Source organism: Borostomias antarcticus, assembly GCF_949987555.1.
Source record: "Borostomias antarcticus genome assembly, chromosome: 29".
In the NCBI taxonomy this organism is placed as follows: Eukaryota; Metazoa; Chordata; class Actinopteri; order Stomiiformes; family Stomiidae; genus Borostomias; species Borostomias antarcticus.
In genome coordinates this window covers 4,583,540-4,603,896 of record NC_140262.1, presented here as the reverse complement: position 1 = coordinate 4,603,896, position 20,357 = coordinate 4,583,540, and the positions used below count along the sequence as shown (strand labels likewise).

General features: G+C 46.0%; 3 protein-coding genes across 3 annotated transcripts; all 3 read left to right on the top strand.

Annotated features, from left to right (window-relative positions):
• The first annotated feature begins 137 nt into the window (after nucleotides 1–137).
• kctd2 (potassium channel tetramerization domain containing 2) lies at nucleotides 138–6,524 on the top strand. The gene is made up of 6 exons (XM_084459746.1): nucleotides 138–743; nucleotides 883–991; nucleotides 1,128–1,219; nucleotides 1,479–1,574; nucleotides 1,739–1,864; nucleotides 2,087–6,524. Exons 1-6 carry the CDS (start codon nucleotides 393–395, stop codon nucleotides 2,114–2,116), a joined length of 804 nt encoding a protein of 267 aa, XP_084315872.1. The 5' UTR covers nucleotides 138–392; the 3' UTR covers nucleotides 2,117–6,524.
• A 186-nt stretch (nucleotides 6,525–6,710) lies between these two features.
• On the top strand, nucleotides 6,711–13,381 carry slc16a5a (solute carrier family 16 member 5a). Its single transcript, XM_084459736.1, is given in 8 exon segments — nucleotides 6,711–6,763; nucleotides 6,897–7,046; nucleotides 7,981–8,366; nucleotides 9,733–9,876; nucleotides 10,393–10,674; nucleotides 10,677–10,713; nucleotides 10,715–11,235; nucleotides 11,994–13,381. Coding segments are annotated over 6 exon segments (1,599 nt in total). The 5' UTR covers nucleotides 6,711–6,763; nucleotides 6,897–7,046; nucleotides 7,981–8,017; the 3' UTR covers nucleotides 12,260–13,381.
• Nucleotides 13,382–13,779: 398 nt separating this feature from the next.
• Nucleotides 13,780–20,059, top strand: tap2t (transporter associated with antigen processing, subunit type t, teleost specific). Its single transcript, XM_084459732.1, has 12 exons — nucleotides 13,780–13,830; nucleotides 14,039–14,577; nucleotides 14,795–14,912; nucleotides 15,208–15,338; nucleotides 15,636–15,841; nucleotides 16,091–16,288; nucleotides 16,784–16,912; nucleotides 17,091–17,279; nucleotides 17,536–17,709; nucleotides 17,949–18,108; nucleotides 18,319–18,455; nucleotides 19,022–20,059. The coding sequence occupies exons 2-12, from the start codon at nucleotides 14,085–14,087 to the stop codon at nucleotides 19,211–19,213; spliced, it is 2,127 nt and encodes a 708-aa protein (XP_084315858.1). The 5' UTR covers nucleotides 13,780–13,830; nucleotides 14,039–14,084; the 3' UTR covers nucleotides 19,214–20,059.
• The last annotated feature ends 298 nt before the right edge of the window (nucleotides 20,060–20,357 follow it).

Sequence of the window (20,357 nt, the reverse complement as noted above, 5' to 3'; positions counted from 1 at the left end):
GTTAGAACAACATTGAGTACTTTTATGTCAAGCGATATACTCTTACTTTGAAAAATAGCGAACTAATGACATAGCGGAAGTAAACAATAATCACGTTCCAACCCGGAACAATTGCTTTTCTTCTGATTAACGTTTGAATAAACAAGAATGACCAATTTGTTTTAAGAAAAGACGAGTACGCGATGCGGCTCATGTTGTACACGTAATCTAAGAAGTCTTTATGTCTTTTCAGTGGTCGATCGACTTTGAAGTGGTCGAATGTGAGTAGCAACGCCCTAATGTCAGCCACCTTGTCGAGGAAAAATAGCCTGTGTTTACAAATCGGGTAGCTAAGAATTGTTTCCCTGCAGTGTAGCTAGTGTGGTTGCTTTAGACGAAGATCTAATAGAAATATGGCTGAACTGCATGTTGTGGAACCTAGTAGCACCAGCACTATAGAACAAACCGAGCACCGTGATGCCCGGGGCTCAGTGCGGCTCGCTTCGCCCACCCTCATGATCCCTCCGCGGGGCAGCTTGCCTACTAGTCCCGGGGTGGCGAGCTCCAGCAGATCAGTGTTTGGTTTCCCGTTGAAGAGCCACCCTAGCTCTCCATCAGAGCCAGCAGAGAAGCCGGGATCCCGCTGGGTTCGCCTCAATGTTGGTGGGACCTACTTCGTCACCACCAAACAGACATTGTGTAGGGACCCTAAATCGTTCCTGTACCGGTTGTGTCAAGACGATCCTGATTTGGACTCTGATAAGGTTGGTATGAAATCAAGTGTTGCCATGTTGTGGTTATGTTATTGTATATTTTTGAATAGAAGGGGTATCTCCACCCCCTTCCCAACAAAAAATAATTTACATTTGCGTGCATATAACTTGTTATTTGGTAAATCCCTAGGATGAGACTGGTGCTTACCTGATCGACAGGGACCCCACATATTTTGGGCCCATTCTAAATTATCTGCGGCATGGAAAACTCATCATGGATAAGAACCTGGCAGAGGACGGTAAGGATTTGAATTGCAAATCATCTATCATGCAAAATGCAGCAGGATCCTGACATCAAAGGGCAGTTGTGAGATAAGCGCCACTGGTCATCAGCCTGAGGCTCGAGCCATGTGATTAAACAAACTCGCCTTGCAGGTGTCCTGGAGGAGGCAGAGTTCTACAACATCGCATCACTGGTCAGACTGGTTAAGGAGAGGATACGAGACAACGAGAACCGGACGTCTCAGGTACAGGGTGCCTGGGGACTGGTGTGGAGGGCCTCAGAATAGAACGAAGGATTGTATGACAACTGTGCCACTGAATGCATGATTTTATGACAACGAATGATTGTATGACAACTGTGCCACTGAATGCATGATTTTTCATGGAATGTGTGCATTTCATGGAATGTGTGCATACTGTGCACTCCTAGTATGATTCTGAGTGTGTTTGTATGTATGTGTGTGTGCGTGTGTGTGCGCGTTCGTGTGTGTGTGTGCCTCGCAGGGCCCAGTAAAGCATGTCTACCGGGTGCTGCAGTGCCAGGAGGAGGAGCTCACACAGATGGTCTCAACCATGTCTGATGGCTGGAAGTTTGAACAGGTAGGCTCGGTCAACATTTCATACCGTTTCGCATTAAAGCCGCGCTCCACTGATTTAAGTGCTCCTGCCTATTACCATTCAAAACTCAAAATGTGCGCTTTAATTTGATATTCTTCAATGATCTGATGCCATCCCTCTCACATTTTCTCATCTCCCCACCCCAGCTCATAAGCATCGGCTCCTCCTATAACTATGGCAACGAGGACCAGGCTGAATTCCTGTGTGTGGTTTCCCGGGAGCTCAACAACTCCACCAACGGCATCGTCATCGAGCCCACCGAGAAGGCCAAGGTGATTTCAGCTGTTTACACTGCTCAGTGATTCATTTTTTCAGGCATGAATCATGAAGATTCCCCCTTATGTTATTCTGTCAACACGGCCCAAAGGTTGTTTTAATTTAACTTAGTCAGCAGTTAGTAAATATATGAAATATGAATATGAAAATGATAATTTCTGCCAATAATTTGTTATGCTCTGACGATGGCTCATGTTGATTGTCATCCTCGCCCACAGATCCTTCAGGAGAGAGGCTCAAGGATGTAGAGAGACCCGGGCGTGAGACACCACTTCTCAACACATCTCACATTTCTACAGTCTCAGCCATGGTCCATAATCTCACCCTCTTCACCCCCCTCCCCCCCCCCCTCCTCCTCTGGTGTGCCTTTCCACAGTGGGAGGGGGGGGGGGGGCGGTCCCATACCCCGCCCCTACAGTGCTGCAAGACAACCCCATGAGTGTCATAATTTCCTATGATTGATTATGATAATTGATACTTCAAGAGCGGTTTTAATGATAATGGCCACTTGGTTCAGGTTTTGGCCCTCATCATAGCCCTGTGGTGTCAATACAATCTCTAGAGCTAAGTCATCATCATCATCCTCATCATCCTCATCATCATCCTCATCCTCCTCATCATCCTCATCCTCCTCATGGTGATAACACAGGCTCCCTGTCCGTTCTTTGTCCCTTGTTTGTCTGGCTATGTCAACTTGGCGGAAATCTGTGATTCTCTCCTCAGGACTCTCAAAGGACATAAAAAAGAAATTGATGCAGACAAGTGTAATGACTGACTCCTCCCTTCCTACAACCCCATAAACCCACTTATTGTGATGACTGTGAGCAAAACAAGCCCCCCCCCACCTCCCAACTCCTGGCTGGTGCTTCTTCTTCTTCGTATGGGTCGGTTGTTGCTTCCTCTCCCCCCAGGCTCGGGGCCGAGGGGCTATCCTTTTACCACCCCGAGCCTGGGCGAGGGGGGTCACCCGGCCTATATATCCGGGCACACCTGCAGGAGCCACGTCATCGTTTCGTCATCCACAACCGTCAGGCTACGCATTCCGTTGGGTGTCCGGTATATCGGACTGTCCTGGACGACGTGGTCGTCGGTGCCACACTCGCCACACAAGCACAGGCTTGGCTGGTGCTGGGAGCAGTTCACAGCTGGGTGTGCCAGGCCTGGGAGGCTGGAGGTGGACATGTGGGGCTAGGACAGGAAAGGCACAGAGACTGTTTTTGGAGACCCCCCCCTACCCCCCCAATGGAAACCACTGCAGCATCTCTCCTGGGGTCAGTGTGTGCAGTTTGTCCTGCCCTCGGAGAATCTTTTTGCCTGACGAGGCTAGAGGATAGAGAGACCCTCGTTTTAAAGATGCGCCACTTCAGTCCATCAGTGACTTTCACTGCGGGGTGTTACAGTGTCGCGCCTCCCGTCTCCTCCTGACTTGGTTTGGTCCGTTGTCATGGGGAGGACACTTCTTTTTCGCAGCCGTACTAAAGATGTTTCAGTACAAAAGAAAACAAATGACTCAAAAGACTAAACCACACCGATGCACCATTGCCAGGCATGTGAGGAACATAAATATATATAATTCTAAAAATATATATAATTCATTCATAGAATTTTATTATATACCATATATATAATGAAATTATATGAAAATTGAATGCAATGCGGTGTAATTATTGATTTCTGTATCATAGTTGTCATATATTTGTGTATTATTGGTGAGTAATTCTATTTCGGAGGGGAAGAACATCCATATCCTCTTAACCAGTTGTCCTTGTGTTCCCCGGTGACGAGGGGGTGACTTTGTGCAGTGCTGTTTTTTTTGTCCGTGACTGAAATATGATCATCAACCCAGATACTCTCTGCAGCACATTGTGAGTTTAAAAAACATTTTTTTTTAACAAAACTTCTCAGATTATACATATTCCTCTTAGATCGATTTGTTTTGATTTTGTTGTCTCGCATATCTTAAAATTGTAATTAGAGGTGAAAAAAAAAGGTTAATGAAAAATATTTAATTTGACATTATAGGAGTAGTTGTATATTAAGTACAATAAGCCCTGTTATAAGGTTATTTACGATCATATACAACGGTCCATGTAACATTTTGACAGACTGTACTTTTGAGATATTATTGCTCACAGCTAAGTACACAATGGATCTCTATGGGCATACACACCCATAGAGATCCACTGTGTCCTTCGGCATGGACCTTAATAAAAGTCTGTCAAAAGATTTATGCGGGTCGTTGTATATGATCGTAAATAATCTTACAACAGGGCTTATGATGCGAAATATCAAACTGCTCCTTTAAGTGATGCTTGTGTGTCCACGACGCTTGTGGTCATCTTGGGCCCTGGCCCATGTGTATGCTGCCTGAGAGCCTGGAGCACCCGGGCCAGCAGGAGACGAGGATCCTGGCCTCGTCCAATTCTCCCACCAGTTTTCACCCCCCCCTGCGGCTGCCTTTGTTGTAAAGTGCTTACTAGCTTACTATGTTGCTTCATATTACAGTATGTTCCTCCATTTTGGTGCAACCCTAATATCTACCTTTTTCAAACTCTCGCTTTGTTCTATGACCACAGCAACTTGTTGTACACGTATCAGACGTTATTTGGGAAGTGTCTTCAGCCTGTTTTGTGATAATGTATACATAAAAGGAGAACAAGACTTCACGTGATATATTTGTGTGCCAACAGTAATGGGTCCTGGCTTGATTGGAGTGTACTTCTGTTACTTTACACATATCAGCTACTCCAGGAGATGGAACATCCTGGCATTACCCATCTGTATGATTTCCGAACGATTGAACTCATTCTGCGTACTTCAGATCTCCTATAACCTCACGCTAAAGGAGTATCCCTTAGATTATATCAAATCCTCTTCTTTTTTTTTTTACTGGTGTTGCAATTTACATAGTCCTTTTTCTGGGTATATTGAACATTTGGTGCAATTATATCAGCATGAAGAATGCCTTTAACAAAGAAACCAACTTTACCTGTGCTGTTGTCACGCTCCCTGGCTGTGTTCTGGCAGGCGTTCAGAGTGCTGACTGTGTTTATGTGACTTTTATTTTTCCTCTCGAGTGTGAGCTGTGCAATTCTCCTGTAGTGGGACGGAAGCAGGCTGTGCTGCTGTGTGTGAGTGACTTGTCTTATTTAGAGGTGCTTGTTTCCTCTCCGGGCCTTCTCAAAGCTCCTAGAGTGTTCTCTCTCTCTCTCCCCTGTGTCTGTTGTCCAGTGTTGTGCCTTTGACCTGTGTAGTGCACAGTTGCCCCCCTTCTCTCTGTCATAGGGTGTATGAGGCTCCTCCTTAGTAAAAGCTGAGAGACACCGAGGTTTGGAGTGTTGTGGTCCTCAGTGCGACCTCTGTTCTTAGTCTTTCAGTGAGAGGGAAACGGTCTTAACCAAGCCTATCTTCCGTCATGATGAATATTTGTTCATGTGTGGCACAGAATTTCAGGCGTAACTCAAATTTTTGTTTTTGTGCCAAAACTTTTGACTCCTTGATCGGTTGCTTCTCAAGTTTTGTTTGTAGGCTCTGGGTGTGGTCGTCTAGTGAGTTTTCACCACAGCCGAACAACGAGAGAAGCAGTGAACAGAGGTCAGGAGTCGTATAGTCAAAGTGGCTCGTCTGATTTTATCTTAGTAAAAGCCAGCAGTCTGGAAATGGACAAGACTGGCATTTTATTTGGCTTTTCCCTCTTGAATTGCATGTTTAAGGCCACTGAGTCAACTATATTGATCCCATTTTTAGATGTACCGAATCAACTTTTGAAGCACTTATTTTTCCACCGGTGTGAAAATCTTTTCCTTGGGCCTTTGATGTTCACTCAACCTATTAGCCTAACCCTGCAAAGCTGGTCAAGTGAGATTTGAATCAACGTTTTGAAAAAACTGTTTGTCATGTTGTTCTTTTTCTTTCCCCCTCACACGCACTCTTCAAATAATGTGCAATCTTTACATATCTGCAAAAAAATAATCAGTTTGGCACGTGAAAACATGAGAGCATGCATTGTTCTAGAGATTATGATGTGTACTGGGATTTGTCTGACCTCTGTTAGTGCAAAGTGTATTTGGTGCATGGTTGGAGAACAGAGGCACGGCATGGCTCTGTCGTAGGTGTAGAGTTCTTGTGTGGGACAGTGGGTCTACAACTAGACTTTATTCTCTAATCACATTTTATATCACATGTTGTTTTTGTATCCTGTCAATGTCAATTTAACAGTAGGTGAAATAACTAGTTGAAAGTTCAATTAACAAAATTAACAAACCAATCCTCTTTTTAAATGTGTTACTAGAACTGGACACAAACTGCAGACCCCTAACTTGGATATAGTATTCAAACCACAAAATGAAGAGAATTCTTGGAGTTGTGGCTCATTCTGCCATAGTTAATCTGTAAACACCTGCATGCGTTTGTATACATACACACTTGTACACACATTTAGACGTACTGAAAATATGAACTATTAACAGTTCTTTTGAGTGTGTTAATTTATCAACAGTATTGATGTCAAATGTGAATATTGTCAATGGAGACTGTGGGGAACTGTTTGGAAGCTCAAAACGTTTTGTCTGATTGTCCTTTTTCCTTTTATTTAATTTATATTTTGGGGGATTTTGTCTACCAATGCAGTTTCTTTAAATGTAACAATTTTAACAAAATCCAGTCTGGTTTTTAATCATAAAATGTGTCTGTGTTTTAAATGTGTGCCGTGTGTTTGAATTATAGGAACATTTTACAGTGTGGCTCAATATAAAACAAACAGAAAATTACAGTATGGCTTCACTATCTGCCTGCTTGATCATTAACTAAATATAAATTATTCAGGTTACTGTAGGCTAGATACAGGCCCACTGAATGCTGCTACGGTATCCAGTTGTTCAAGTCAGTTCTTGGAGGTACAGTGAGCTACTCTTGCAGGGCTGTTATTTGATCTTCTATCCTCCGCCAACAATCTTCAGAACCGTGCATAACCTGACCTCAATCTTTAATATGAACTCGCACCGCCGTGGACCGTCTCTTCCCACTCAGGATCCTGTCTCCTCCCACAGGGCTGAACGCCTCGCTAGCCCAGGCTAGTAGTCAGGAGGTGGACTGTGTTCAGCTGCTTGCTTAAGATGCGGTACTAAATGTACGAAGGTTCAGACGATGACAATGGCTGTCAAGATCCACGCGTATAAGGTGAGTTTAAAATGTAGGTTTAAGGTTGCTTAGATTTGACGACACGCTTCATGTTAGATGTGCTGTTATTGGGCTGCAGTAACCTGGTTGGCTGCCATGCTGTTATGATGAGGCGTCTTGTAGCTAAAACAGCCAGTTCATTGTCGAAAATAACATAAACCTAATTTATAGGCATATAATAAGTTATTGTAATGGTTAATAGGGGTTTTGACAAAATAAGACGGCTCTGGCTTAAGAATAACTCGATTAAAATCGCTGCCTATCTAGGTTCAAATCAACCGGCCCTTTGCACTAGACTTTATGGTAAATAGTGAAGCTTTGAACGGGTTAAACGCAGTAACGTCAAGGTAGGCTACAGTACGGCCGATCCTCACAAAAAATAGGCTACTTTTCTGTCGTAGGCGAGGGTATCCGAGGCTTCCTGTAAAAATACACTTCCTTAATGCTACTAAATGCAGTTGCCACGTGTTGAAAGCAAATTCTGCCCGAGTAAATTGGTTGAAAGATATCGTCCAAGTGTAGACTAGGCCTACTTAATACTTCATGTCACATCATCACATTACTGGCTGTGAAGGCTGGTTTAAACACAGGCGGTGCAGGTGAGTGATCATAAATCACATTCAATTTGAAAGTTTCTTAAAGACTTGAAATTTAAAGAAAAAGATAGCTCGCAAAACAAAGAACCCATATATCTTCAACAGAAATATTTGTCATACAGTAAGCTATTTATAATTCCTGCTGAGAATTTCAGACTTTCCCAACATGCACCTTTACTGCCCCACTCCCCTCCAACTGCCAAATTTAGATCTATGTGCAAAAAAGACCAATCAGATAGCATGTTTCCTCTCTGTCTGTCACAGGCTTGTTTGTAGGTCAGAAGGTGCAGTATTAGATGACATGGATGATGTAACTAACTGCAATCCACCCACACAAGCTACTACTGGGGCCCTGCCTGAGAGGCTGAGCAGAGGATGAACCGGAGGACGGGCAGCACGGGGCCGAGCCACTGCCTCCAAGTCCCAGAGCAACCGGCCAGCGTGGAGCAGAGGACAGGGGAGCCCAGTGACTGTGACTCTGAGGAGGGCGAGAAGAGAGGCCATGAAGCCAGGGCGTCCGTGCCCACGGAGGGGGCCGTCACCGCCCCCGACGGTGGCTGGGGCTGGGTGGTCCTGGTGGCCACCATCTTGGTTCTGGCCCTGACCCTGGCTTTCCCCTCCTGTATGGGCATCTTCTACACCGACCTGCAGACTGAGTTCCAGGCCAGCAACAGTGAAACCTCGTGGGTGCCTTCCATCATGACATCAGTGCTCCATGCTGGAGGTACAGTACTCTGAACAGTCACACTCCAGCCGTTCGATAGATAAACAGAAAGGCTTGAAAAGGAAGCATGAAAATAATATCTTGCGATCTGTGTAGTGTTGACAACACTGCTCTTCAGCAAACAAGCTACAGTATTAACGTCATCATTATCAGGAAAACGATGAGTTACTCAATAAGAGCTGAATATTTACCGTAAACGTACGTTTTTGATGTGGTACTGTATGTGACGAGTAAACTTTGACCGTGTAAATCATAAATTTTTTGAAAAACGTCGGTACGATTATTAGGTACGATACGATAGAACTTTATTGTCAGCAATGCTGAAATTGGTCTTGCGACACAGCTCACATATGCAACGCATATCATAGTGCACACATTTGACAAACAAAAAAAGTACTACATCCATACACACGTTATTTGTTCAATGAAACCAGCCTACTCAGAAATGTATGTTTTTACCACACCTCTCTCTAGTTTTGTGTATACAGTATGTTTAACATCTGACACATTGTTGGTTGTATTGTAAATGGTAAATGGACTGCACTTATATAGCGCTTTTCCACCTTAGCGGCACTCAAAGCGCTTTACAATGGCTTCTCATTCACCCATTCACACACACATTCACACACCAATGGCGGTAGCTGCCATGCAAGGTGCTAACCTGCTCATTGGGAGCAATTTTGGGGTTAGGTGTCTTGCTCAAGGACACTTCGACATGCAGACAGTCGGAGCTGGGATTCGAACCACTGACCCTTCAATCACTGAACGACCCGCTCTACCAACTGAGCTACAGCGGCCCCCCCTGTACACTGCAGTCAGTGTGGACATTTTGCTTTCTCACGACAATAACATGGCCGAACAGGCCTGTGTCCACACTCAGTACCATAAGGCCAGGACAAGTAGTGTCCTGTTTTTAATTGGCGAGGAAGCTTTGGCAAGATGTCTCACCCTTGCACACCGTTAGGGCTGGCAGCCTGGCATGATCAACACTGTTGAGCAACATTACATTATATTACATTACAGTCATTTAGCAATCGCTTTAATCCAAAGAGATTTACAATAATTGCATTTAATTTGTGTTTTAAGTCAGTGTAGTACTACTGACCAGAACTCACAAGTGCATTTCCTTTCTAAACAAGTGACTAAAAGCATAATCTAGTGCTAAAGCCAAAGTGCAAGAATAGCAATCTAAAATAAAACAGGTGCTTAAGAGGGAGGATCCTGGTACAGTAATACTTCTTGGAAGAGGTGAGTTTTGAGCCTGCAGTGAAAGATGGGCGTGTGTGTGTGTGTCTGTGTGTGTGTGTGTGTGTACGTACTTTTATACCCCACTGTGTGTTTAACTAATAGGCGTGTACTCCTGCAGGTCCATTCTGCAGTGTGTTGGTAGAGAGATTCGGTTGCCGGGCGACCGTGATGCTGGGCGGAGTCTTGAGCGGCCTGGGAATGGTGGCCAGCTCGTTCACCAACACCATCACCGAGCTCTACATCACCGCCGGGGTTATCACAGGTCAGCGACCTCTCGCACACACAAACACGCGGACCCACAATGCAGCTTGATCCAGTAGAGATGAAGTAATGTTCCCTCCTCCCTCCCTGTGGTCACCTCCCTTGAGCAACATGGCCTGTATGGGCTCGACTGCTCCCAAGTCCAATAAACTGTTATTCACCACATAAATATCCTTTTTACCGGAGCATCAAGTCAAGTACCACCCGTCAAAAAAAACAGTTTTTTTCCACAGGCAGTTAGGCTGATGAATCACTGATGCTCCTACTTTTGCTCTATGCACTTTAATGTCTCTTTGTAATGTCTTATTGTCGTATTTCGTAACGTCTACAGTGTCTTAATGTCTTATTTTGTAAACGTCTCCTGTCATATTGTTGTAATGTCTTACTGTCTTATGTCTTAAGTCATGTCTTGATGTCTGAGAGTGCCGGGCACAGTGCATTTCATTGTATTTTAAAAATACACATGACAATAAAAGCCTTGAACTTGAACTTGAACAATCACCTCTTGTCGCAACAGGACTGGGATTTTGCTTCAGCTTCCAGCCGGCGGTAACAATCCTCGGGCACTATTTTGTGCGCCGCCGCGCCTTCGCCAACGCCATGTCGTCCACGGGCACGGCCCTGGGCCTCTGCACCCTGCCCCTGCTGGGAAACTACCTCCACGTGGAGCTGGGCTGGCGAGGCAGCTTCCTGGTCCTGGGCGCCGTGCTGCTCAACTGCTGCGCGTGCGGCGCCGTGATGAGGCCGCTGGGTCCGCCGCCGAGACGAGGGCGTCCGCTGATAACGCCCGTCCCCGCGCCGCCGCCGGAGGAGGAGGAGGCGGCGGGGCTAAAGAGGACGATGCGGACCCTGTGGACCGGCCTGGTGGCCGGCGTGCGTCGCCACGTGGCGTTCGACCTCCTGGTCAGCAACCGGCGCTACCGGGCCTTCGCCGTGGGCATCACCTGGATGATGCTGGGCTTCGTGGTGCCGCTGATCTACCTGGTGCCGTACGCCACGGACCACGGCATGGAGCCGGGCCGGGCGGCGCTGCTGCTGTCCATCCTGGGCGTGGTCAACATCGTGGTCCGGCCGCCCGTCGGCGTCCTCTTCAGCCATTCCTGGTTCAAGGGGCGGCACGTGTACGTGTTCTCGGCGGCGCTGCTGGTGAACGGGCTGAGTAACGCCATCTGCTGCGTGGGGCCCGGGTTCTCGGTGCTGCTGGCCTACGTGGTGGCGTACGGCCTGTCCATGAGCCTGGTGGGCTCGCTGATGTTCACCGTGCTCATGGACACGGTGGAGATGAGCCGCTTCCCCGCCGCCCTGGGACTGCTCTCCGTCATGGAGAGCGTGACCCTGCTCGTAGGCCCTCCCCTCGCAGGTACGTGTGTGTGTGTGTGTGTGTGTGAGTGTGTGTGTAATAATAATAATAATAATACATTTTATTTGTAACACACTTTACATTTAAAAAAAATCTCTGCTACAGGTTTAAAATCATAGCATAACAAAACACAACTGAACAAAAGAACACAATTTGAACAGGCAAAGGCCTTTTTAAAAAGGTAGGTTTTCAGGCCTGCTTTTAGGTGTGACTTCTAAGTAAACCGGGCAAGCCAATCAAGTGTAGCGTAGCCATCTCACCGCTTGAAACGGCTCCGTTCACACGCGTTGAGACACATGAAACCTTTTGCTCCAGTTAACACTGCAGCCATGTGGTCAGGTGTGAAGCAGTGGGTCCTGTTGCTGGGTTTCTATAGACATATAACCAGTCGTGTTTACTACCAAGGGAAGCCAAAACCCCCTGTCCTCCCAACGTAGCGTGTGGGCGTCGTCAGAGAGCGAGCTGGAATAGAATGTCCCCTGAGGCGAGCCTTGGCATCCGACACTAGGGGGCAGACATGGGTGGTGGGGACTAAAATTAACATGGAGGGGCTCTCTTGTCAGCGCCAGTCCAGCTCAGATGTCTCTCAGATATTCAGCCCAACGTCGCTCTGGCTGCTCTATATTAGACTATTGCATTACGCTGTACTGTATGACAATGGATAGTGTGTAATTCCCCAATGTCTCGATTTCACACGTTACACCCCGACTGACATCTCCAGCTAAACGCCATTCCTGTTCTCGTATTGTTTTTCTTAGGGGTCCTGGTGGACAAAACGGGTCATTACTTCCTGGTCTTCCTCACCTGCAGTGCTGTAGTCGCCTCGTCCGCCCTGTTCCTCATGCTGTCCTTTTACTGCCTGAGCAAAAAGGAAGCGTCGCAAAAACAGCCGCCGACTCCGAGCGACCCGCCGAAGCCCGCCGCTGTTGACGTCGCCCCCCGGTGCCAGTACAGCAGCCTTCCCACCGAGGGGGACAAAGACACGCCCCCCGGCCCCGACGCGGCCGACGCCGCCGGACCGTGATTGGCTCAACACACCGAGGTGTACGTCGCACGTAACCAATGTCATTGCGACGTGATGTATGTGCTGCTAATCTTGAGTAGATGGCTGAATCCCAAATCTCGCACTTAGGCGAAAGTGCAGAGCCCTCTGTGGCCTTACATGCGAGGGACGCGGCAGCCAATGAAAACGGAAGTGGGAGGGGCATTGAGCTAAACTGGCTTGGGAATCGTTGGCACGCCGCTGGAAGTGCTGTCCCATTTGATTCACGGCCCTGCACCCTCTGGCCCTTCAGGCTGACGTCAATTAAGTGCTCAGGCCGCAAGTGCGAGGGGCCGCAAGGGTGGTTTGCAAACACAGATTGGGATTCAGCTATCGTCATCACCCAATCTGTAATGATGATGAACCTCCTCCATGAAGCCTTATACTTCTTTTAAATGCTGTTGGTGAGTTTAAAGTGGAGTTTTAAAATATTTTGTTACATGCAATATGGAATGGATAATCCGTTATAATAACTTATTTATTTCACAGTATGTCATACACTGTTTTTATGAGCAAGCATAGGCTATGTAATATCTTCTTGCTTACTATAATCAAATGCAGCTCTTCGTCATTGCAATATACTGTACCTTGTGCCTTGCTTCTCACACGCCGTGTCTGTTTGTCCATGAGAACCTGTGACTAGATTCACGATGTCATCAGTTTCACTGGGGTTTAAGACACGGGTGCCTTGAACTGGTAACCAATCAAAACGCTGTCCCTAAGGATGCTTTTTCCCCCAATTCTGTGAAGTAAAGAGACCTCAAATGTATGATAAGTATTGTATAGTCTAAATATATCAATGACTGAATGTTAGGAGGTGAATTGTGTAAGAATTCTACACAACAAACGTTACTGTTAGGAAAATGCCAAAGTAGTGCAAAAGTCACAACATGGCTGCTTTTCATTGTATTGTTACTGAGGTGTTCAGGTATGATCCATTGTATTGGCCAAGATATTTTTCTTCTACACCCAGTCACATGTATTATTGTGATGGTTTTATGACTCATTTAAGAAGTATTTTTATAGGAGGGCTATACTTTGGGGCCAAATTTGATCTTTTTCATACTAATTTATATATGAAAATGTCAAAATGTATCATAAATATGTAAACCCAACGTGTTTGTGTCTGTTGTTTATTTGGATGGAATCCAGTGGCGGGAAAAGACTCCGAACATACAGTTAATATTCTCAGAGAAGCTGGTTTGTTGGTACCATGGATGTATTAATAGGTTGGTACAGAATTATGCCACCGTGTGGTCACAAAGTAACAATACATTGTATTACCACACCCGGCTAAAGTTGGGGACAGAGGTGAGAGTTAAATGACAATAAATAAATAAATTCAAGCTCCAATATTTGACAAAAACACCTCAAACCAATTTCAGACAATTCTATGAATGCCTGGCCTTTTAATCTAATATGCAATTGGTTTGATATGTTTTGTCACTTTTTATTTTATTTGTATATATACTTTTACCTCGGTCCCTTAGCGCTAACAGAAAGTAAAAGTAAGACTGCACACTTCTCCCTGGCCATTTCAAAACAAGACGACGGTAAGATTCGTAGATCTTATACACATTAACCTACATACCTTGCTTCTCAGTCAGTCACGCTGGGTCATTTCTTATAAACTTGCATTCAGCAGTAGTGCAGTTCAAGTAAATCAAGATTCATTTTGCTGCCACTGACGCTCATTCAGTTTACCTAAATCAATGTAGGTCTAAGTTTTATTTTCATGTTGAACTTGTCTTTTCTCTCCAGGATTAAGGAGTGTCACGCCTTTCCACATTTACCCTACTTACTGGCAATGGCCCCTGTCAAGACATGGGGCCTAATATGTCTCTATGAAATAAGTATTTGGGTCTTACTCTGGGCATGGTTGGTGCTGTTTGAGGTCCCCAGCTGTGGAGGACTAGTCGGTCTATGGGTTTTCGGACTCTTACGGTGGGTCCTGCTCTACTCACTCACCCTCATACACACCGATGTGAGGCCCCTCCCGGGGTTCAGCAGATGGGTGGCGGTGCTGTGCCTCTTGCCTCCTGTGTTCGAGAGTGGACGTGCGTATGTGACCCCGAGATCCCCCCCAGACCCCCATGGTCCCACCATCCCTGAACCCAGTGTGGTGCTCTTGTCCCTGGTGTCATCTACTGTCGCCTGCCTGGTATGGGAGATGGCCCTTCCTGAGGGGCAGACGCGGGGGGCCAGAGAGAGGGCCATGTTGATGAGGGTGGTGAGCTACTGCAGACCGGATGTCCTCTACCTGATATCCGCCTTTTCCTTCCTCGCCCTCGCGAGCATCAGTGAGTAAAGTGGCTTCCCGTGGAGGTGGATGATTGTCACGTGGTGCAGGCCAAAGCATGCTGTTCACATTCAGTGATGAAGGGACTTATGAGTCAGGTGTTTACCTCAATTAAGTGCAAGGTGGTAGCTATTTAAAATGCTTGAACCAACCAGTTAGTTATTATCCATTATAATAATTGGTTATTAATAATAATAATTTATTCCATTTGTTTTCAGGTGATGCATACATCCCAGAATCCCAGGGAAGAGTGATTGATGTGCTGAGGGGTCAGCATCAGCAGCGTGAAAGCTTCGTTCACGCCATCGCAGGCCTGGCACTAGTCTCACTTGGGAGGTAGGGCCTCTCTGTCCTTCTGTGGTGTTTTTTTTAAAGCTCACTTTTCTGGCCCCCTGAGTGAAACTGTTTTTTTTGCTTCCCTCTGGAATATGTAGGGGTGGGACCTATGCCCCCCCCCCCCCCATTGCTCTCTGTAAAGCGCATTATGTTGCCTCTGTGTATTGATTTGATTTGGTTTCTTGAGAAAAGGAATGTCTACTCCCTTTGTGTTTGGCGTGGGATTATGGGAACATGGCCGCTGTTCTTCGGAGCGGTCGGTCCGTCTGTGACTGTGGTTGTGGTCCGTCCTCAGCTCTCTGTTCTCTGGCCTGCGAGGGGGCCTGTTCATGTACAGTCTGAGCAGACTCAACATGCGGATGAAACACATGCTGTTCCGCAACCTGCTGCAGCAGGACATACCCTTCTTCGAGGAGAACAAGCCAGGTGGGACTTAAACAGAAAAACACAGTGGTTGGGACGAACATATTTGATAGTTTTTTTGCTTCCCTCTGGAATATGTAGGGGTGGGACGTACGCCCACCTCCCTTGTTCTCTGTAAAGCGCATTGTGTTGCCTCTGGGTATGAAATGCGCTATACAAATAAAGCTTTGATTGATTGATTGATTGATTGATTGATTCACCCGTGTAACTCAGTGATTAAACACAGTGACATTTCAGAGGTTTTGTATCCTGTTTGTCAGTGACGAGCGTGCCTGTCCCCCCCCCCCCCACCTCCCGTAGGATCTCTGTCGTCCCGCTTGGCGTCCGACGTGGATAGAATGGGCCGCTCGGTGGCCATGAACGCCAACGTCCTGGTGCGCAGCCTGGTGAAGACGTGCCTGATGCTGGCGCTGATGCTGCGTCTGTCCTGGGAGCTCACCCTCCTCACCTGTGTGGAGATGCCCGTCCTCGCGCTGTTTCAAAGCGTGTATAACACCAAAGGCCAGGTAGAGACGCAGAGATTTTGTAAATATTTTTACCCAACAAGCAGACAAAGATACCGTCCAATCACTTACAGCTCGGCGGAGAAGACCGACGCCTACAACGTCAACGTCAGACACAAAAACCGAACCGCACACGCAAACCACCATCTGCCACAGCTAAAGACAGACAACATCTTACAACATGTTTTAAAACAAAATTAAAGTAGTATAGTTCTGCCTTGCTGTGTTTTTTATTTATTTTCAATCCAACAGGAACTGAAAAGTCAGTTGCAGGACTGTCAAGCGCAGGCCAAAGAGCTGGCGTCGCAGGCCGTCGGCGCGGTCCGGACGGTGCGCAGCCTCAGGGCAGAGGGGGAGGAGCTACGGAGGTACGGCGCCGTGCTGGAGCAGATGTACCGGGTCCAGAGACACAAGGGCATCTTCAGCGCCGTCCATCTCCTCGCGCGGAGGGTAAAGAACTCACTTAGCCCTTCACCCTCTGAGAAGGCCAGGCCTTCTCAATCAATCAATCAATCAAATAAAGCTTTGATTGATTGATTGAGAAGGCCTGGAGCCTCTGCTGTCTGTTGGCTTGCCCATCTGTCCTGAGGAGTTACATGGAAGACTGTTTCTTCTGCTAGCATTGAGTTAGTACTCTTAAGTAGTGAAGCATGCTAGAATGTTTCAAATGTCATTTTTGTGGTGTTTTTACATGAACACTCTTCTTGGGCTCACCGTCCATACCTTCTCCAGGTGTAGAAACCTACCCTTTTAAAAAGGCCTTTGCCTGTTTAAAATTGTGTTCTTTTGTTCAGTTGTGTTTTGTATGCTATGCTTTTAAACCTGTAGCACTCTGAGATTTTTAAATGAAAAGTGCGTTACAAATAAAATGTATTATTTATTTTTTTATTTAAAAAAAAAAAAAAAATTTATATATTTTTTTATTATTATTATGACCTTCTCCAGGTCGTGACTGTGGGGTTGAAGATGGTCATGCTGCTCCAGGGTCAGAGACTTCTCTCCTCTGGCCAGTTGAGCATCGGCAGCCTGCTGACCTTTGTTTTGTACCAGAAGCTCATGGTGACCAGTATGAAGGTAGGTGACCGCATGTCTACTACTCAGCCCAACGCAGTAAGGTAGGCCTACGATGGGGTAGATGTGCTAATATGTTATTATGCATTCAGAAGAGGTTTGTTGTTTTCTCACCGAGCACCATTTCTAGTTTTAATATGTGTTGAGCCGAACTGGAATCTTTTCTCTCCCATGTTTTCAGGAAATACTGTTTGGCTTTGGAGACATGGTGAACACTGTTGGGGCGACGGCCAAGGTGCTGCTCTTATTGGACAGGAAACCAAAGCACAAGCAAGCAGGGGAGTTAGCTCCGGCAAAGCTACAAGGAAGACTCGCTTTCCACAATGTGACCTTCTCCTACCCCTCACGCCCAGAGAGACCGGCGCTGAAGGTATCCATTCATACCATGCAACCTGCCATTACTTATCACAGACCAGTCATAACATCTGGATATGCCTATCATTCTTAAAATCAATCAATGACATTACAAAAAAAGATCTCTGTAGAGAGATAACTGTCTCTTAATTTTACCTGCCTGTCACAGTGCTGTTCATATGCCGTCCAAACTATAAAAGAGGTTTAGTGACAGACACCACCCTTATCCTTGGTCTGTGAGGATGACGCCTGACTCTCTGACTCTCTGACAGTCTGTGACCTTTGAGCTGCGTCCTGGGGAGATGACGGCGCTGGTGGGGCCCTCTGGTGGCGGGAAGACTTCCTGTGTCAGTCTGCTGGAGCGGTTCTATGAGCCAGAAGAGGGCCAGGTTCTCCTGGATGGACAGCCCCTGCACTGCTACAAGCATGAGTACTTGCACCAAAAGGTACAGCACCTTAGAACCTTAATAGCCCTTCATTTGTTGTAATTGTACATCTCTCGCTTGAGTGAACTTTAGAGTCAATAATTAACCTTCATTCAAAGATCAGTCAGCTGAGCAAATTCCAGGGGAATGTCAGCAATAAGACTGAAAGATTGACTGTTCTCTAACATGAGGTTTACATCCTGTATGATGTTGTTTTCAAACCAAACACTCTTGTTCATGCCTCCCTCCCTGTGTGCCAGATCGCTCTGGTTTCCCAGAATCCTGTGCTTTTCTCTGGATCTGTGAAACACAATATAGAGTACGGCCTCAAGGGGTGTAGCCTGGACCAGGTGGAAGAGGCTGCCAAGATGGCCGACGCCCACGGCTTCATATGTGATCTAGACAACGGCTACGACACAGGTATGGAATGTACAGTAAACCGTATGGTACAGTAGCATACAGCAGATTCACGCTGAGAAGAACTCTGTTGTCTAAGCGGGCCCCTTGGTTTATCTTTATTAAATAGGAGATTTGTTGATTGTATTGATGTGTTAAGTCGTGTTTGTCTGCTTCTTTGTCTTGTATCTTTTTTGATAGCGAGCGTTGTTTTCCTCTGTGTGTGTGTCTCAGATGTTGGGGAGGGTGGGGGGAAGCTGTCTGCTGGACAGAAGCAGTGCATCGCCATCGCCAGGGCCCTGGTCAGAGAGCCGCGGGTCCTCATCCTGGATGAGGCCACCAGTAGCCTGGACGTCAACATGCAGAGCACGGTAAAACACCTCTACGGTCCAGCCGCTGGTCAGAGATTTAGACCCTGGACAGGAAAGTCATCTCCGCCAGTGTGTACAGCCTAGTTACCAGATGTTTTGATTTAATTGTTTCAGAGTTTTAAAAGACTCCTCAGAACTAAGATAGTTGATAAATATATGCAGATTGTTTGATTTCTGTGAATCAGGTACTGTAAGTGTTGTTTGATTGTTGCTGGGGCAAATTGTTGACTGGTGTATTGGGTTGGTACTGTTTCCGTTGCCTAAGTGCACTTGAAGTTAAATCTGCTAGATAATATCGGTTAGAAGGGTAGGCGTCATAAGCTTATAGCTTCAGCCTATACCTTTTTTGGGTTAAAGCTATCAGATATTTTATGTTGTGTTGTAGAATGACCAAAAAATAAACACATCAATCAATCAATCAATCAATCAATCAATCAATCAATCAATCAATCAATCAATCAATCAATCAATCAATCAATCAATCAATCAATCAATTGTTACTGTTACATTAGTTTCAGTAGCACAGGTGGATAACCCTGCATTTGTAATTCTTTCTTCCATCACAGGTCCAGGGGGTTCTGTCCGGTTCTAAAGGCCAGACGGTGCTGGTGATTGCCCACCGGCTGCAGACTGTGGAGAAAGCTGACCACATCATTTTCATGGAGCACGGCGCTGTAGTGGAAGAAGGCACACATCAAGAGCTCATGGCCAGGAAGGGACGTTACCATCGACTGAAAGAAGAGCTCTTCACTCAGTAGTGGAACTGAGATTCCAGTGGATTTACAGGAAACCACCATAGAAATAAGTCTCAGCAAAATGTGCCCAACTCAGTGACCTCCACACTAGTCTCAACGCCAGACCCATGAGAGCTCTTTCACTGATACACTGCTTCAGCTACGCTGACTACGTTACTGCATGCTGCAGATCTCTCTATGGGTCTGGGACACTTCAGGCAAAAAATCTGGTGCTCAAATCCTGGCAATTCATTGCTTTTGCAGGAATCCCTGCGACACCAATCAGTATTAGGCTAACGACTTTCGAGGGGTCAGGGAAGAATTTTTACAGCTCACTTATCTGGCCCCCGGGCGATTACTGTTTTTTTGCTTCCCTCTGGAATATGTAGAGAGTGGGTCGTATGCCCACCTCCCTTGTTCTCTGTAAAGCGCATTGTGTTGCCTCTGGGTATGAAATGCGCTATACAAATAAAGCTTTGATTGATTGATTGATTGATTGACTTTCGCAATCAGGTATTACCACCCGTAGATATGCCCCGCCCATCTAACCTAAGCTACAACCTGTCACTCTTTCAATTCTGAACCGTCGATACGCCCTCAGAACACCAGCTCGGGCGGCAAAGTGGCACAGACTCTATTATGTAGTCTGCGGAGCGCAGCGATTCAACGTGATATTTGAGTCTGGAGAGAGAGAGACTACCTCTACACTAATCAGTCAGACAGAGGGGAAGGAAGTGTGGGTGCTAAAAGTTGGAGAGTTTGAATGTTACTGTATATGAATATTAAACTCTGTGTATTGACTGTTTTTGTGTTTGTGGCACACTTACAAGAATTCATTTTAACAGGAATTCATTTTCTGTATGTGCACTAACCATTCAAACCTTTATGAAATGAAAATGTATGTTTGTAAATATTTGTATTGGCCAATATGATTTGAAGCACAATCTTCCTAAATACAGTAAATCATATTACTGTACCTTACCTGGTAAAGTTAATAAAGGGATGCACTGTGGATTTGACTTTCCCAATTGCGCCCCCTACAGGTTCTTCCCTGAAACGAAGCGGTAAACAAAGTTGTAAGTAACAAAACTACTGTTGTAAACTAATTTACCGTTATAAGTAACCCATATGGGATCAAAGTTAATTTACGGTCACTATCTATTTGAAG

Bases quoted from the DNA above. Each gene is read 5' to 3' on its own strand.
- kctd2 (XM_084459746.1), top strand. From the start codon at position 393: ATGGCTGAACTGCATGTTGTGGAACCTAGTAGCACCAGCACTATAGAA. The intron at 992-1,127 runs GTAAGGATTTGA...CTCGCCTTGCAG, and splicing joins TAAGAACCTGGCAGAGGACG to GTGTCCTGGAGGAGGCAGAG. The intron at 1,865-2,086 runs GTGATTTCAGCT...CCTCGCCCACAG, and splicing joins AGCCCACCGAGAAGGCCAAG to ATCCTTCAGGAGAGAGGCTC.
- tap2t (XM_084459732.1), top strand. From the start codon at position 14,085: ATGGCCCCTGTCAAGACATGGGGCCTAATATGTCTCTATGAAATAAGT. The intron at 16,913-17,090 runs GTAGGTGACCGC...CCATGTTTTCAG, and splicing joins TCATGGTGACCAGTATGAAG to GAAATACTGTTTGGCTTTGG. The intron at 17,280-17,535 runs GTATCCATTCAT...ACTCTCTGACAG, and splicing joins CAGAGAGACCGGCGCTGAAG to TCTGTGACCTTTGAGCTGCG.